This window comes from Lemur catta, chromosome 3, assembly GCF_020740605.2.
Source record: "Lemur catta isolate mLemCat1 chromosome 3, mLemCat1.pri, whole genome shotgun sequence".
NCBI lineage: Eukaryota > Metazoa > Chordata > Mammalia > Primates > Lemuridae > Lemur > Lemur catta.
Window position 1 is genome coordinate 27,271,154 of NC_059130.1, and position 18,412 is coordinate 27,289,565.

Sequence of the window (18,412 nt, forward strand, 5' to 3'; positions counted from 1 at the left end):
TTTGAGACCAGCCTGAACAAGAGCGAGACCCCATCTCTACTAAAAATAGAAAGAAATGATCTGGACAACTAAAAATATATAGAAAAAAATTAGCTGGGCATGGTGGCACATGCCTGTAGTCCCAGCTACTTGGGAGGCTGAGGCAGAATGATAGCTTAATCCCAGGAGTTTGAGGTTGCTGTGAGCTAAGCTGACACCACGGCACTCTAGCCTGGGCAACAGAGCGAGACTCTGTCTCCAAAAAACAAAATGATCTACAAAAAATAAAAAACACACCAAATTACAACATTGATTGTCTGTATGAAGGAGCTAAAGGAACAAGTATTGACAATACTTACCAGGAAGAATTTCACCCTGACCTAAAACATCTTAAATGTTTAAAAAAGAATGTGTTCCAATATTATAGAATGATTGAAAACTTATAAAAATAGAAGGAACCAGCTATTTCAAAATTAATGAACTCCCCAGTATGAAAGGATTGGCTTAGATCTCTACTCTTCAGGGACTCCATGGAAGAAATTTAAGCATCAGTGAGGGGCTGAGCTGGAAGACCACCCCACCTGGTTGTCACTTCAGGCAGATAAATTCAACTTGCTCCAAGTAAAACTCAGCATCTTTTATCTGCAAACTTCTTACTCCTCTGGTCTCTCCTAGTTCCATGAAAGATATTGTTTACATTTACCCAAATGTAATTATGATTCCTTATAATTTTGGTTCATTTTTCTAATTTTAACTTCTTTACTCATAAAAAGTAACTTCAACTATTCTTCTGAAGGTCCTTAATCATGTGAAGATGACTATCTATCCCGAAGCCTTCTCTTCTCCATGCTAGTTGTGGTGGTGGTGGTAAGAATGAGTGCAAATGGTGATGACGGTGGTGGTGACAGTGATGGTGATGAGAATGAATCGAGGTAGCAGTATGGTAGAATTGGTGGTGGAGGTGGTGGAGGTGATGATGGTGGAGGTGATGTTGGTAGAGGTGGTGGAAGTGATGGTGGAGGTGATGGTGGTAGAGGTGGTGGAGGTGGTGGTGGTGGTGATGATGGGGAGAATGACCGGAGATGGCAGTGGTAGTGGTGGCAATGATGATGCTGTTGTGGCACATGATAACAATAGAGTGTTTGTCCTTTGGTGTAGTATTGAAAGTCATAGCAAAATAGACACAGTGACAACGGTGTCGGTAATGATGAAAAGAGAGGGGTTGAATTCAAGTAGGATCAAATAAAATAATAACTCTAGATCTAAGGCTGATTACCTGGCTACTGATACCAAAGCCCGTCTCACATTTTTGCTGCTGCCATTTGGCAGGAGGAGCAGAGGAAAGGTATGTGGGAAGCGGACTAGAATGAAGACAGTAAATACAATCATACTACCCAGGCTGGGAGGTCTTGAGGACTTCACCTGCTCCTTCCCAGCTGTTTGTTCTGGTCTCAACCTTCCATGTCTGCTCCATTTTGGGTTTGTCCATGACGGCAGTTTCCTATGTGCACTTGAGAGAAAGAAAAATGGGAAGGAAGAGAGTAAGACAAGTGCACCAAGGCAGACTCCTAGAGTCTGTCTTAGCCCACCCTGGGTAAGCTGTGACCAGACCTGTCAGAGCCTGGCCCTACTAATTGCCACTCCTCATGTGGAGAGGTCACCAAGTGGGAGTATGAGGCCACATTCCAGTGGTGGTGGCAGGCCCCACCAGCCACACCTGCCCAACATTCCCAGAGACCTTGAGCCCCACTGAGGGACACTTGGCCTGTTCTGCCACAGCTAGTAAGGTGAGCAATTAGGCTCAGGCATCAGAAAACAATCTATTTTAAAGAAAAACAAATTGCTGTGCCTACAACAGCCTGTCCAAACATAGTAATCACAACAGCCATGGCATCTCTGGAACTCAGTGGCATTTCTAAAACTCATTCCAGCAAAGACAACATGTAATTTGGACTTGAACCAGGCTAATTCCATCTCCATCCGGCTAGGGTTTGGCCAAAGTGCCTCCATTGTCTCATATTTGATTCACTGGAGGATTAGGCACAGTGACAGCAGCAATTAATGTCACTCTTCTTTTGCCCTTCCTGGTGCCTTCCTCTGGGTTTCATTGGGTCTCCCTGATATGACACCATGCTGAGCAAGTCTGGTGGTTAAGCCTGGTATCCATATGTCCTGTCTATAGCCAACTCTTTAGTGATGATGATGGTGATGGTGGTGGTGCCATCAAGGCCTCCAGGCTGGGCCAGATGACCTACTCACCAGGGCAACCTCACCCTCCAATAAAATAACATCCTCCTAGGGCCACAAATGCCAAGCATCTCCTAACATCACACTCTTCCCTCTTCTTCTTTCTCTTCTTATCTCAAAAGCCTGTTGCCTGCTCCCTACTGGGTACAATCACGTTGGTTAGGATGTTCTCCCTTAGTTTTGTTTAACCCATGTTTAAAAAGCACCACTGTATGTCAGACACTGGGCTAAGTACTGGAGGTTCAATGATCAACAACTTTCAGTTCTATCCTCAAGGAGTTCTTAGTCCAGCAAGGGAGACAGACATGTAATCAAAATGTAAACACAATATGAAAAGTGGCTTCATTTGTACTTTTTTAAAGGTAAGTTCAGAATATTATAGGGGCACAGAAAAGGAGCACAAAACCTACTGCTGGAAGAGACTTCTTAGAAGAGACAATATCTTGTTGGCCGAGAACCTCCTTTCCATCCAACCCAAAGCAAAGTTGAGCTGGAGCCCCAAAGCGTGAGTGTCCCCTGCTGAAGGAAGCCACAATAGTCCCCCCATTCTACCATGGAAGCTTAATAAATCAGCTTGAATTCAAGCTCCTTCAGGTATTTAACTTTCTGGGTTCCTCAGAGATCTCAGCCTGGAAGAGCACCGAGACTAAAACACCAAACCCAACAAAGTAACCTTCTGACCCAAAATCTTCTTGGGCTGAACTCTCCACATGTTCCCTCAACCCAATGCCAGCGGCCTAAATAGGAGAACATCCACCAGACAAGGGGCAAATCAGGCTACCAGCATATTTGTACAAGGAACCATGAGAGATTAGAAGCACCTAGTCCTTCCCTCACGAAGTTTGCAGTCTTAGAAAAGCTAGAAGGAACTTGGAGATCAGCAAGCCCAGGCCACTCACTGTGCTGACGAGGAAACTGAGCTCCACAGTGCACAGCGAGCTGCTGAACATCATGTAAAACCCAGTCCTTGTCCCATTGAGCTAGAACATGTGTTCTGCAAGGGCAGGAGTTTTTTAGCGGGGGAGGGGAGGTTGGGTTTTTTTTTTTTTGGTGTGTTTGTTTTTTGTTTTTGTTTTTGTTTTTTTGGTCTAGAGCAGTGTGTGACAACTAAACAGCTCTCAGAAAACATTTGATGCTGATGCTGACACAGAATTGTATCACACAGACAGCAGAGTCATTAAGAAAAAGCATGGGCTTTGGAATCAGACAAATCTGACTATAGTCACAGCTCAGTTACTTTTGAGCATGCGACCTTGGCAAGTTTTTTGTGCTCCTTACACCTCACTTTTGTCATCTATAAAATGTGGATAATAGCACCACAAACTGTGGTGAGGTTTACATGAAGTTAACACATGGAACACACTTAACACAGTGCTTAGCACATAGTACATGCTCAACAAATGGCAGCTGTTATCATTGGTAACAATAATATTACGTTTTCCCAAGGGAAAAACTTGGGAGAGAACTGGACGTGAGGGGCAAGGCTAGGAAGACCCCCAATCCAACATCAGCCCTAGAGAAGGCAAACGCACCAGAGGAACCCCACCCTGAAACATGGCCTCTGGTCACTCCCCCATCTCACCCCACTCTGACTCCTGACATTTTATTATTGAGCTTCTTCCTTCAACTATAATTCTGACCCTTTTAAACTGTGTGCCCCCTGAATGGGCCCACTTGAATGACTACCAGATGCCCACATTCTAATGTAAATGAATTGTACCATCTTTCCTTGGGTTCAACAAACATTTAATCAAATACCGACTCTTTTCCAATAGCTTTCCATATAATATTAATAGATCTTGTTCAATCCTCACAACATCCTCAAAAAGTAGGCAATTCAAAGCCATTTTACACAAGTTCAGAAAGGTTAAGTGACACACAGGTGGTCTCACAACTGGTAAATGATATAGCCAAGATTCCACCTCAGGTCTCCTGTCACCAACTCTGTCCCCAAAGTCTCACTGCGACCCAGGGACCATTTTGATAATGAGCTAGAGGCAGAATGGCAGAGCCTCGGGCACCACAGGTAGTACAAGGGGCTTCAAGGACTCCCTGCCTATGTCCCAGCATACGTCCCAGCATGCCTCTGGCTACCTGCAAGGTCTAGAGCAGCCCACAGCTCCAATGGCCTGTTTGGGCAGGAGGAGAGATGGGCCTGCTCTCATGCTTCTGAACCCTCCCCCTGCCCTTAGCTGAGCATGGGGCAGGACTCCCACACCACAAGCCTGCATTTCCCAGGAGGGCTTTTGGACTCCCCAAAGGGAAACAGCGGGGCCCATGCTTTAATCCAGTGTGTAGTTTTTCCTATCCATGTACCACCTGTATGATTATTTATTTAACACTTTGCTCTAGATCAACTTCCTGTTTTTACTGAGCCAAAATCATTTTAGAAGCTATATTACCACTGTATTACCTTCTTTTAACTCATCCTATGCACTGATATCCATAAGATCATAAATCTGAAGTGCTTGCTCTATACACATTAAAAGCACTGCATAGCTATTAAAATAAGGAGGGTTTGTGATTATTGGCAGAAAGCACACTGCACTTTATGTAACTCTTCTGCAATCCATATAGGATCCAGATTACATGGAGAAAAATGTCCTAATTAATCATGGAGAGCAATTAAATGCCATGAGTAATTTAATAAGATATTAATATCACAATCATGTTGATAATAAAATACTACCAATAATTCAGAAACCTGTGCTGACATCCACTTTAAACCTAATATGCTATAATCTCTATTATCGCCCCTTTTGGAGCCAAACAGGCATTATAATTTTGTGGATTTGCCAGAATTAGACCAGAGAGCCCAGGGAGAGAGAGTTATGATTCTGACGACTCAAACCAGCATTGTTAGAAATCCTGAAACATTTCTTCTGTCCTTCCTACCTTCTTTTTCTCTCCCCCTCCTTCCATTCTCTCCTTCATTCTTTTTTTTTTTTTTTTTTTTTTTTTTTTTTTTTTTTCTTTCAACAAACACTGACTCACTGCCTGGTGTGTCTGTGGGCTCCAGGCTTACTAAGAGCTGCGATGCCATCCCTGCCCTCCAGGGGCAAACAGTCCTGTTGGGGAGGGGAAAATAGGACAAAGATTTAATATCCTTCCCACACAGGCCAAAATATCTAATACCCAGGTCACTAACAATTCCAGAAGTGGGCAGAGGTGGAATAGTCCATTCATTCATTCGTCCATTCATCCTACCAGCATTCGTTGTGGACTGTGCCAGGCTTGGTGCTGGGTGCTGGAGAGGCAAGGCAGTGAGCAAGACCTGGCAGCTCCCCTTCAGGGAGGCCTGGGTTGAGGGGAAGCAGGATTTCCGAGCTGCCAGGTGGAGTGCTCTCTCAATCAAACACAGATGCTGGGGAAGGTTTTCTGGAAGGCATCTGATAAAGTACTGAAGGAGAAATTAAACAAATTAAGGAAGTGGGCATTCACAGATGGAAGGGGAAAAGCAGGAACAAATATGAAGGCATTAAAACAACCTGACTCAGTAGGGAGAGAGGTTGTTGAGTTTGGAGGACGTGCTTCTATAGGGGAGTAGTCAGAGGTGAGCAGAAACTGAAGCATGAAAAGCCCTTGCGAGTAAGATCCAGGCTTGATCCTGATATGGAGACACTGAAGATTTTTAGTAGAAGAATGGCTTGAATCAGGGCACATTCACTGCATTGCTGGAGACAAAGATGGTGCAGAACAATGTGGGGCAGTTGTATAAGGACATTGTCACACAGTAACAATACAGTTACCATGGACACCAAGGGCTGGCTGACAAGTGAGAATAGGAGAGCAACTCCCGGGCCAGGGCGAAGCCGGCAATCCTGTTCGCCTTCCCGGGAGAAAGAAAACTGGTTCTTGGGAAAGAGTGGGTCGTGAGGGGAGATATTGAAGTGGATGGAGGGTAGAGGTTCTGAGGAGAGGAGACACAGGCACAGACATAGACATATGTACATACATCACACACACAGATATGTACACACATTACACACACACCATGGACAAATATACACATAGCACACACATAGCTATATGTACACACCAAACACAGAGACATGTGTACACACATCACACATGCATGCAGAGACATGTGTACATGCATCACACATACACACATTAACATGTACACCCATCACACACATAGACATGTGCACACACATACACACACAGAGACATATGTATATACATATGGCAACAGTGTGAGACCCAAAGCCCAAATTTGGGAAAACCTGTCTACATTTCACCGTTTCCCATCCCAACTCAAAACTTACCTCTTCCAAGAGGGTTCTTCCAGTTGCTTCCTTTCTCTGCAGCCCTTGCCCCTCGGTGCTCAGCTAGCATTGCACTCCAGCATTCTAAGTGACCGCTTTTCCAAATTCCCTCACTAAACTGTCTGCTTCCCTCCTCCCCTTCCTCACACCCTCTCACACACACCTCAAACCACATGTGCCCAAGGGAATCCTGGCCCAGAGCCTGTGAGGAGGTGGCATTTAAGGAGACAAGAGAGGAATAGCATCTGTGGGGAGGGCAATGATTCTGTGGAGCGAGACAGAGTCCAGGGAAACTGAGGCACAAGGTTATACACAAGAAAGTCGGGAGAGCCAGGAAGTAAAGGGTGGGGAAAAGAGGGGCATCCACTCCCAGCAAACCTTCCTCCTTACCTGCTATGTGGCCAACACTGTGTACACAAAGGAAAATAAAGCCCCTGCCAGCAGTCAGGGAGACAACCAAACCCAAGAAATTCCATAAAGAGTTCTCAAGGGTACAGAGGATGTAGGACAGCTGGAAGGTCTAAGTGGTAAGAATGGGAGTGGGCAGTGGGGTGTAGCCATTAAAACCAGTGGTCACACGGACCATGGAATGCCATGGGGGTCTGTGCACGACAGCGTCACATGGAAAGTCAGCACCCAAAATTGAGAATTTATATAAAGAGAAAGGAAAAATGAAAAGGAAAAGAAAGAATAAGATGTAAATACTCCCAAAAAGTTTAAATACTACAACTCACCAGGTGTATTTAGATACTGGAATTACAGGTGACTATTTTGCTTTGCTTTGCTATTTAAATTTATAGCAAAATTTTTTTTTGCATTTTTCTAGTAGAATGACTTACTAGAGCGTAGGGAGGACAGTCCTACCACCAGGCACCAGGGGATTCACTGCCCAGGAGCACGTGTACACACGTAGACATATGAACATACGTTACACAAATTAAGCCTTCCTCTATGACATAGCAGGAGGATTTAAAGCAATGCAGCCTGCCCACATGTCTTTCCTAATCCCGTGCAATTATACCCACCCTGGATAATGATACTCTGCAAAGGTTATTCACAGCACTGGCTGGCTTTTCTCACCCCATCCTCCCGCTCCACTCCTCCCTCTCCCTCATACTCAGCTGGGGTGGGGGAATGCTCTCTGGAGAAAAGTTCCCAAAATTCCTCGAATTTGAACCTGAGGCTAGCACCCAGGGAGGTACGAAGTTTTCCTGCTCTTTCTCCAGAGGCCTGTGATCCTTGTCATCCTCCTTATCCTGTCATTGCCTCTGACCCTCCCTATCTCTCCCTTCTGTGTGTCCAGAGAGGGGCCCTAGGGAAGGGGGGCCCAAAGGAAAGTGGGTTGGGAGTGAGTTAGATTACCTTTCTAGATATGAGGGACAGGGCCTTGCCTGAGCCTGTGGGTTATTGATGGTTAGGCAGGTTTAGAGCACTGGTGCCCCAAGACCCCGAGACCTTAGCAGAGGAAAGATTTCGATCCCTAGCCTTCACAACAGACCAGACACTAACCAACCTCCCAGCTCCCAGCTGTGCTTCAAGCCCCGTCCAGAAAGCTGACCATTGGACCATACACGGCCAGGGTATGATTCGAGGGATAGTCTGAAAAATGAGAAAAAGAGACAATGGGGGAATCAGACACCCTCCATAAAAGGTGGAGGATGGAAGGGGAGAGCAGTTTGCCAGGGCAAATTTATTTAAGCTACTTTCCATGGAAAACTAAACCAAATTTTATTTTCCCTGTGCTATGAGACTAAATTCTCATTATCTCCTTGACTGATCAACAAATATTTATCAAATATTCATGCCCAGAGTTAGATGGGAATACAAAGATTTGGGGGATCTGGTATTGCTGGGATGATGCTCCTAGCCCAGAGAGAAGGCCCTAGGAACCCACACCAGATGTGAATCATGGTTCCATGGTCCCCATCCTAGGATTCTGAGCACCTGGATGGAACCAAACAAAGAAGTCACTGGAGACCCACCAACCAAATCCTGATCATTCTCACTTTTTTAAGCAGAGAGGAGGTTTGCCTCCAGTCATCTACCTCATTTCAACAGGTTCAGCTACTGAGAAAAAGAGTATAGTTTGGAGAATGAGTAAAAATTAAGGATAACCAGTAAGTCTGAAGCACAAGGTTAACTGTTCAAGGCAGACATTGGATCCAGATTGTGGTCTTCAGTGATAAATCCTATTAACAGTCTGTAGAAAAGAGCAAAGTCACACCCAAAGGCCGCTGCAGCTGCAGGGAATTCCTGAAAGTAGCACTTAAGAATCAAAATTGGATTTAAAACCAAAATGGAAAGAGCACTTGCCTTGCCTTCCTTTTCAGTGGTCCCTGGTGAAGAAGTACTCTGGCTCCAGCCTTCAAAGATAGCACGTGGCTAAAAAGCACAGACTTGTTTCCAGGCCAAAGAGCCTAAGATGCTATGGGTTTGAAACACTTGTGCTTTTCTCTTTCTGCCATATTGATTTCCAGATTCTGTTTGATTTGGGACTCAATTAAAACAACAGGGATAATTCACCTGAGGGACATCAGTGGACAGACGGGTAAGGGAGCGAACACTGACTGGTAGACTACCAACTACCAACCATCATGCACGAAAGTCCTAAGAGGCCCCGGGTGTCATTCCCTATCTCAGAGTAGGACTGGGGCCCACAAATGCTGCTCACTGCTCCTCCCTGCTCATAAAGTTTATATAGGAGCTCAGGATGTAGGCCCTCAGCCCTCAGGCTACACAGCAGCTGCCCACTGATGAAAGCTGGGCCTTGTGACATCAGCAATTTACCTCCAGGCACAGAGGCCAGAGTATCCAGGCCCAGAAGCTTCCTGGAGCTTGTTGGACTCCGCTGTGAAACACTTTTACTGCCATTTTAACTATTCCCTCCTATCTCTACCAGCACCTAGTGGTGCTCTTGTCAAAAGAAAGCAGGAAACCACATCCAGAGTCTACAGTGGAAGGAGTACTGAGCTGGGCATCCAGAAACCCAGGCTCTGGTCTTGGCCCTGCTGTGTAGCCTTGGAAAGTGGTTTAGCCTCTCTGGGCCTTGGGTTCTTCATCGACCTCTATAAAGGAGAGGGTTAACTGGAAGATCTCTACGTGTCCTTCTGGCTTTCATGGTCTACTAATGCATACAATTGTCCCTGAGGAGCTCAACGTTCATGAAAGCATCCTCTGCTCCCTGCCTCCAGAAGGCACAAACTTGAGTCTGGCTGGGGAATCGTCCCTTCCTTAGGTTCCTACTGACCCAGAGACGACAGGCATGTAATGCTTGAACACAAAATTAAGACTCAAAGGAACTGAGTCTGAATCTTGGTTTTGCCACTTAAAAAGTGTGGGAATTTAGGCAAACCCATTAGCCTCTATAAGCCACTTCCTCATCTGGAACTGAGGCTAGCATATCACTGAGCACACAGGACTGTTGTAAGGATTGAACATATGTGGCAGCAGTCCATAAACCAGAGAGTCTGTCCACAAGGGCAGTGTCTAAGCCCAGGCAAGCACCATCCCTGGGTGCACTGCTCACCCTGTGCGCCTCTATAAGATATTTGGGAAGGTCTGGACAACTCATCTGTGGGCCACACCCTCAGCAGAACAGTGAGCTCCAGGATGACCCAAAAGAAGGCTGGCTTAAGAGTCTTCACCTCCCAATAAAGCCCCGTGGGGTTAGAAGCTCTTTAAATCTTAGGATGCAGGGTTAAGAACTAATGGTGAGTCTGCCCACAAGGGCAGTTATAACTTGAAAAAAGAGACAAGCCAAATGGATGTGTCATTAGCAGGCTGTAACTAGTACGATCGCTCCGTAAGGCCTTAGGAGGGGAAAGTGGTGAGGGAGATGGAATCAGTAAGTGGGATGAATCCAGGGAAGCTTCCTGGAGAAGGAATATCAGCAGCTGTGAGCCACTGCAGAACTGTCCTTCTCCCAGCCCTACAAATAGTTGTCCCCATGTAACACCAGGGACAGCCACTCCTTCAAACTGCTGACCCAAGAGGGCTCGGGAGAGGAGGAACATGGCAGCCCCAGTGGGGGACTCGGGACTCTGAGACACTCCTGGGCCAGTACTATAAGAGAAAACTATTCCCCTTCCATGTCAACAGTACAAAGGGCTTCCAACCTCTGCTCCTGCCCTGACAAAGCTCCCAACACCCTACTCCATGTCCATTTTATTCCTTAGGAACCATCACCTGTTGCCCTTTTAACCTCAGTTACATAAATAGGCAGCACTCAATCACGAGAACGCATGTGTGTAGCTTTGGATACTTAAAGGTTGTGATGAGCAGGCTGCTGTCAGAGTGGGCTCCCCAAACTCAAGAGCTGTAATCTCTCCTCAGACCGGGGCCCAGCAAGACAGGAGCCATGTGCCTCCTCACAGAGAAACAGCCTTCTCAGGATGGTTCCCTGGCCCCTGTTTCCTAAATCCCCTCCAACACAGCTTGTGAAGATGGCCAGGCTGTGCATCACAGCACTAGATGTCCTCACACTGCCTTCTCTACCTCCTCCTCTCCTGCTCTGAAGAAGATGCCTGTAATTAGTGAGCCTCCCGCAGAGATAAGCTGAGAAGCAAGAAGAAAGAGTCTCCAACTTTTCTGTGGCTTATGAATCAGAAACTGGGTTTTCTTCCAAAGGATTGCCTGTGATTGTGGATAAGCCCCAATGTGTCCCCTTGACTGCCGCATCTTTCTGAAGAATCACTACCTCTTCACACACGTATACACAGAACATGCGTACACATGCACACACATCCACATGCACACATGCACATACACATGCACACACACAAGCACACTCCTCCTCTATGGGGCCTGTCCACCAGAAATATTGAGAAGCTGGTTGGGGGAAGCAGGCTGAGAGTCCACTAACCAAATGTCACTTCTATGGCTGGCCCTGGATTCCCTGCACAGAGTTTGCTCACTCTACACGGTGGCTAGGTTTACTCTGTAGCTCCAAGCTGAAACCTTCCACTCCTAATCATCTGAATGGATCACCTCTCAACCACTGTCAGTCAATATGCTGTCAGCCAATCGGTCTCAAGAGTTCCTTCAATTCCACCAGACTTTACTAAATACCTAGTGATGCCCAGCAGCACCCTGGACACTGTAAAACATTTGCTTTAAGGATCATCTCCTCTAAGAGTACAAGTATAGCCAGGAACCATCATGTCCTGATCTGTCATGTTGCAGAAGTTAGACAGGCGAGCAAGCTCACATTTCAGGGTTAAGTGTCAGAAGACTATAAATCTTTAAAATCTCACCTGCCAAGTCTTACAAAATCCCAAGTACCTATGTGTAATAATACTACAAATTCCCATCATTTCCTCACTGAAAAGTGATAATCAGTTGTTGGTCACACAGATATCCCATCAGGACTACTTCTGGTCCAGAGAGATTAAATCAAAGCCAGGCTTGTGTATTCACACCTCAGGCAAGGCTAACTCAGGGCTAGCGAGCCACAGAATCTGGCACTATTGTCACAAACTCACATCACATCAACCTCCTCTACATGTTGACCAAGTAGATTTACTACTTAGAAGTTTTTCCTTATTAAATGCTATAAAGCGTGGCAGAGACAAGCATGAGGCACCGCCCTCATCTCCAACTCTACCGAGAAGATCCATGCACAACTTTGGAAAGCCTTCTGGCTCTTCTCTGATGCCTGACATAGAGCTTGTCACACTCGTGTTGGCTGGATTCATGAATAAAGAATTAGGAACTTAAATCTGATAGATAGAAATTACCATATCTTTCTTAGAAGAACATGAACACTCAAAACTAACATGGACAATTTAAAGATTATTAGCTCTTTGGAGTCGACTATACTTGAAGTTCCCAAATTTTAGAATGCCATGGAGAAATAACATCTTCCTCTAAAAATGTGGCAACCATTATGTGATTGCCAAGTTTCCATTTTGACATGTAAGGATGTGAAAGAAACAACTACAGCCTCATGTCACCATCACTTTTTAAAGAAATGATATTTTAACACACAAAAAGGTAGGAAGGCCATGATTTCAGAACTGAAGACTTTCCTTCCCAAGAATGCCCTACTGACATCCTTCTACTTACACTCTCCTAAGGACTGGGGAGCACACGCCAAAGCGCCAAAGAGGGCCCACAACACAGTGCTGGGACTGCCCTGCGGGCTCTCATTTATTTAGTAGGGCCACACCCCTCTCTGGTGTGGTCTGGCTAAATAAAACTGTTCTTTTTTATACCCACAGCAATCACTAGTTGGGGCCTGTTTCCCTCCAAAGTCTCCGTGGTGCCTCAGCTTTAAGCTGTCTTCTCCAGCAGATCCTGGCTTCTCCCTCCTGAGTATCCTCTAAGGAGGAGAGCACCTGGGTTCCTCCTGGCTTCACCTGGGTTCGTGCTATCCAAACTGAAACTAGTGTCACTAGTTTCTGAAGGCCACAGCCTAATCAGGATCATTCACATCATTAAAAGTACACCATAATTAACAATTTATTATTGGAGCTGTTATGTCAACACATAGATGGGCAGAACAAAGTTTGAATGTGGTATCTTAAACAATAGCAATTGAGTTCCGGTGACGAAAGAAAGAGAAGCATGCTGTTCTTCATGGCAGAGGTGATGCTACTGGTCCAGGGTCAACAGGAAAGCTCTGAGTTATTCTCCTAGGATATTCCTATTGATAGACACGGTAACTGGGGGTCAGAAAGCTTGATCACGCCATAGTCAACAAGTATTTACTGAGTGCCGCCCACGTGCAGGTACTGCATTAAGTGCTATGACTTTGTTCGAGGTGACACAGCTGGCAAGTAGTAAAGGGAGCACCCAACCCCAATCATCTCAAGTCTGTTCTATTCCATGGCTGTCCCTCAGGCCAAGGTCAGTGTTGCAACACAACACCACAGGACATCAGAGCCAAAGGGCCATGGTCTATATCCTTAGTTTGCTCCTCTGCAAGAAAAGTCAGTATTGATGATCTTTCTTAAATTTTCTCAGACACCTACTGTCTGCGGGGGCAAATCAAAGTATCCACCGGTGTCACATTAGTTACAGCACTGTCCATGCTGTACAGTCAAGAACTGGGTGCTGGGGCCTCGTCCACCCTTACAGCCCAGTGGGCTGGACAGAAACACCCCATGAAGCACACGTGAAACCCTAGAGATTTTTGGCAAAGGAGGAACAGATTCTAAAGTTCTGAGGATTTCCAGAGCAATGGGATTAGAAGCCAAACGGTGGGATTTCAACGACCCTACTCCTGGGACAAAAGACTGAAATCTCCAGTTTAACTCTCTCAGGCCACCTCAAGAGTCTGGGACCTATCCCTCAAGCACAGCCCTCTGGTTGCCTGGCATGTGTACCATGCCAGAGGCTTTGGAAACAACGTCTGCCATCCGCTCTGGCTAGCCATCCCCGCTGACCAACCACACTGTTGCATCAGAGAAGGGGCCAGTCACACACTAGGCTGCCTATCTCAAGAATGCCAAAATCTTCATGAATGGGCCACCCTGTGCCTGCAATCACAGGGAGGTGGGGCCGACAGCCATGGGTCACGTAACTAATGCCCAACAAAATCCTGGCCTCAATCACAATAGATGAGTCATGGTTCTCAGTATATAACTTCGGGAGTTCAGTGCTCCTCACATCACCAGCATCTTCTCACTCACCCTTCCTGGTGCTTCAGGTAAGTGTGGGTTCTAGTGGTTCTCTCATCCTCCCAGCTGATTTTGCCCAGGCCTGCACAAGTTAGGTGAACCAGAGCTTCTCTCCCCTTTGGGAGGTACAGGACCTCTGCCTTCCCAACTATGCTCACATCAGGAAAGGGGAGGGGGACTGCTGCCATGCAGGTGGTGTTTCTGATCTTCTGGATAGAATGTGAACTCCACAAAGATAAGACTGTCTCTTGGGCCAGGCGCGGTGGCTCACGCCTGTAATCCTAGCACTCTGGGAGGCCAAGGTGGGAGGATCTCTTGAGCTCAAGAGTTGAGACCAGCCTGAGCATGAGCCAGACGAGTGGCCCGTGCCTGTAGTCCCTGCTACTCTGGAGGCTGAGGCAGGAGGATCCCTTGAGCCAAGAGTTTGAGGTTGCAGTGAGCTATGATGATGCCTCTTCACTCTACCCAGGGCAATGGAATGAGACTCTGTCTCAAAGAAAAATAAAAAGATAAGACTGTCTCCTGCCTCTCTGGTTCCCTCACAGAGGCAGGCACAGTGCTGGGCACAGAGGAGGGACTCTACAGAGGCTGTCCAAAGCAGCATGTGCATGGGCTGAGTGGACCTCATGAAGCTATCAGGAAGAGAGGCTGAGTCCACCCTCAGAGAGCAGGGAGAATGATTCAGAGAAAGTTACAGATGGGAGGGATTTTAGCAGCCACAGAAACCTAATTCCTGTTTTACAGAGGCAGAAGTTCTAAGAGGTAAATGACTTATGAGATGTTGGGATACAACTTCCTGCTAGTAACAGTCCCCTCTACCAAGCTTGGACTTAAGCAAATCATAAAAGTCATGGCTGGTATCTTCTGGTCATAGATGTTGGTCCAAAGGACCATCAGAGTCCTTTCTCCTGTTTCCAGACAGGACCATGGCAGAGCTTGTCTTTTCTAATAAATAGCCACTGGATCTTGGCCTACCTCAGTGGGTCAGACCAAGGACTTTTGCAGAGAATGGAATACAGCAGCCCTTCACAGAATGGAGACCGACAAACCTCCTTCTGTTGTGCTGGGAATTGGGGTAAAATCCCCCACCCTAGGTAGAGGTTTGTGGTAAATTTTCTATTTGCACTCAGAGAATCAATATTGGCATTGGGAGAGACCTAAGAGATCAAGTGTTGAAACCCTCTCATTTTATAGAAGGTGGTAAACAGGCGGGAGTGTGGGTGATCAGCCCCAAAATCATGCAACAGAGATCAGACGCAGAGCTGGAAGAGGGAGAATGGGCACCACTAATTGGGCTATTTAAAGTTTGGTGAAGACTTTCTGCCGAGGTGGGCGGGCGGGAGTGCGGAGAGGGGAACTAAACTCTTCCAAAAGCAGCAATCCTAGAAGTCCCAGCTGACAGCTCTCCAGGCACCGGGAGAGCACGGAGCCTGGTCCAGGCAGGTTGCTAGGAGGGTGGTGGTTGTTGCCATGGATGCGGCTGCCTCCTCTTGCCGCTGGTTCAGTGATGCTCTCGTCTCCTTCCAGGTTCCCCTTCCTCCTTAGACAAGATGTCTCACCAAAGAAAGCAGCCCACCCCCCAGCCTCCAGTGGGCTTTGGGAAGACCTCCGGCGGCGGCGGAGGTGGCGGTGGCAGTGGCGGTGGCGGCGGCGGCGGCGGCGGCTGTGGCTTCCACAGCGGCGGCGGCGGCGGCGGCGACGGTGGCTGTGGCTTCCATAGCGGCGGCGGTGGTGGATTTGGGGGCTGCGGTGGTGGTGGCTCCGGTGGTGGCGGCTCCGGAGGGAGCGTCAAGTACTCCGGCGGCGGCGGCGGCGGCGGCTCCGGCTGTGGAGGCGGCTACTCTGGTGGCGGCGGCGGCTACTCCGGCGGCGGCGGCTCCAGCTGTGGGGGCTCCGGTGGGGGCTCTGGTGGGGGCGTCAAGTACTCCGGCGGCGGCGGCGGCGGCTCCTCCGGGGGCGGCAGCGGCTGCTTCTCCTCCGGCAGCGGCGGCTACTCTGGCGGCGGCGGCTCCAGCTGTGGTGGGGGCTCCGGCGGGGGCTCCGGTGGGGGCGTCAAGTACTCTGGCGGCGGTAGCGGCGGCTCCTCTGGAGGCGGCAGCGGCTGCTTCTCCTCCGGCGGCGGCGGCTCCTCTGGGGGCGGCAGCGGCTGCTTCTCCTCCGGCGGCGGCGGCTCCTCTGGGGGCGGCAGCGGCTGCTTCTCCTCTGGCGGCGGTGGCGGCGGCGGCTCCGGTTTCTGCGGCGGCTCCTCCGGCGGCGGCGGCGGCGGCGGCTCCTCGGGCCAGGTGGTCCAGTGCCAGAGCTATGGAGGAGTCTCTAGCGGCGGCTCCTCCGGGGGCGGCAGCGGCTGCTTCTCCTCTGGCGGCGGCAGCGGCGGCGGCGGCGGCGGCTCCGGTTTCTGCGGCGGCTCCTCCGGCGGCGGCGGCTACTCAGGCAGCGGCTCCAGCTGCGGCGGCGGCTCCTCCGGCGGCGGCGGCGGCGGCGGCGGCTACAGCTCGCAGCAGACCACCCAGACCTCGTGCGCGCCCCAGCAGAGCTACGGAGGGGGCTCGTCCGGCGGCGGTTCCTCGGGGGGCGGAGGCTGCTTCTCCAGTGGCGGCGGCGGCTCCTCCGGGGGCGGCGGCTGCTTCTCCAGCGGCGGCGGCGGCTCCTCCGGGGGCGGCGGCGGCTGCTTCTCCAGCGGTGGCGGCAGCTCTGGCTGCGGAGGTGGTTCCTCCGGGGGCGGCGGCGGCTCCAGCTGTGGCGGTGGCTCCTCAGGGGGAGGCTCCGGGAGTGGCAAGGGCGTCCCGGTCTGCCACCAGACCCAGCAGAAGCAGGCGCCTACCTGGCCATGCAAATAAGTCCCCCAGGATGCCGTGGAGGCAAAGGAGCTCCTGGAGGTGTTCTCTGTGGGCGCCGATGGGCTTAGTGCTCTCATGATATTGCCAAATCCTTCACATCTTAACCTACGTAGAAGAAGCCATTGAGTTCTCAAGCTGCATCTTGTTCTGCAGTTTTTCCTTCTTGGTTTCTGTACAACTACCTCCCAACATCTTCGTTGAATAAATTTGCAATTCATGAGAATCTCTGGGTCTCCAGAAGTCTTTGTAGCTTCCAATGCATCCATTTCATTCAATTCTTTACCTTTCCTACATTCACTCATACTTTCATTCAACAAACATACCCACTCTATTGGCGGGAGGATGAGTGAATAGATGGGAGTCAGCAGGGGAGGAAGGAATGACTGACAATGATCAAAGATGTGAACACTCTGGTTTATGGCTCAAAATCATGACGTCATCCCAAACACAAAGATCCTGGAAAGAGACTTCAATAAACAGCCCTCAGTGGATTGGGTAGCCACCGTGGATCTCCTCACTGAACCCTGGACTTTTTTAGGACAAGCTGCTCTGGAAAGACACTTTCTCTCATACTCCAGAGCCTACTCTTCAAGGTCTCCTCTGAGGACGGCAGTGGTTGCTTCTCCAGGTTGGCTGCACATTGGGAGCACTAGTTTATGCTACCCAGACTGACAGGAGAAGGAATAACCATATCAAATATTTATGATTCTCTACAGCATGTAAGGCACTTACTAGGCACCGTAGGGACAGGAGGAAGTTGGGGAGTTGTTTCCTGCTCTTTTGAAGGAGCTCCCTCCATCTTAGGAAGATACAACATAAATGTATTGAGATGTTGAACATCAGTACCAGAAAGGTCATGGGAAAACACAGGAAACTTTCCAACTAACAAGGAAGATGCTGAAGTTGCTCTAAGTGCTTTGTTAATTACATAGCCCTCAAAAGAAATGGAGAACATCAGCCCTGCCAGGAAGTTTCCAGGTTCTGTTTCATATCCTAATTTTACCGGCTCTAGGTGAATGCCAATTTATTGATTTACTCAAAGCAAAACTCCTGCTGCATCAAAAAGCCAAGGTACCTTTCCTACACAGTCACTGCTAGAAAAACAAAAAGATAAATTCTCCTTCTCCAACTCTTCCATTTAGAATCACCACCACCTTCATCATTTTGCATCAGTAACTTACAGAGATCAGAATAGATAGCAGCCTTCAAGATCCAGTAGTCCAACTACTGCATTATTTTTATGTTTTTTAACAAATGAAAGTCAAACTTTCAGTTCTGGACAAGACGGAGTAGAAGCATTTCTTACTATTGCTCCTATTAAGTAAAACTAAAATCTCTGGACATAATATATAAAACAAACATAAGAAGACTTTGAAAGGTAGAGAGAAGAAGGCAGAGGTAGCTACAGTCTTCAGAACTTAAATGATTGACACAGGGTATTCTTTTTACCTCCTGTGTATAC

At 48.2% G+C, this 18,412-nt stretch overlaps 1 protein-coding gene across 2 annotated transcripts; it reads left to right on the forward strand.

Annotated features, from left to right (window-relative positions):
• Positions 1–15,663: 15,663 nt before the first annotated feature.
• Positions 15,664–17,120, forward strand: LORICRIN (loricrin cornified envelope precursor protein). Of its 2 annotated transcripts, XM_045546357.1 has the most exons (2): positions 15,664–16,099; positions 16,205–17,120. In XM_045546357.1, the coding sequence occupies exons 1-2, from the start codon at positions 15,664–15,666 to the stop codon at positions 16,948–16,950; spliced, it is 1,182 nt and encodes a 393-aa protein (XP_045402313.1). In that variant the 3' UTR covers positions 16,951–17,120. The 2 variants fall into 2 exon arrangements, with proteins under 2 accessions (XP_045402313.1, XP_045402312.1); XM_045546356.1 differs by having other exon boundaries at positions 15,664–17,120.
• Positions 17,121–18,412: the final 1,292 nt, after the last annotated feature.

Coding starts and splice junctions, on each gene's coding strand:
- LORICRIN (XM_045546356.1), top strand. CDS start 15,664: ATGTCTCACCAAAGAAAGCAGCCCACCCCCCAGCCTCCAGTGGGCTTT.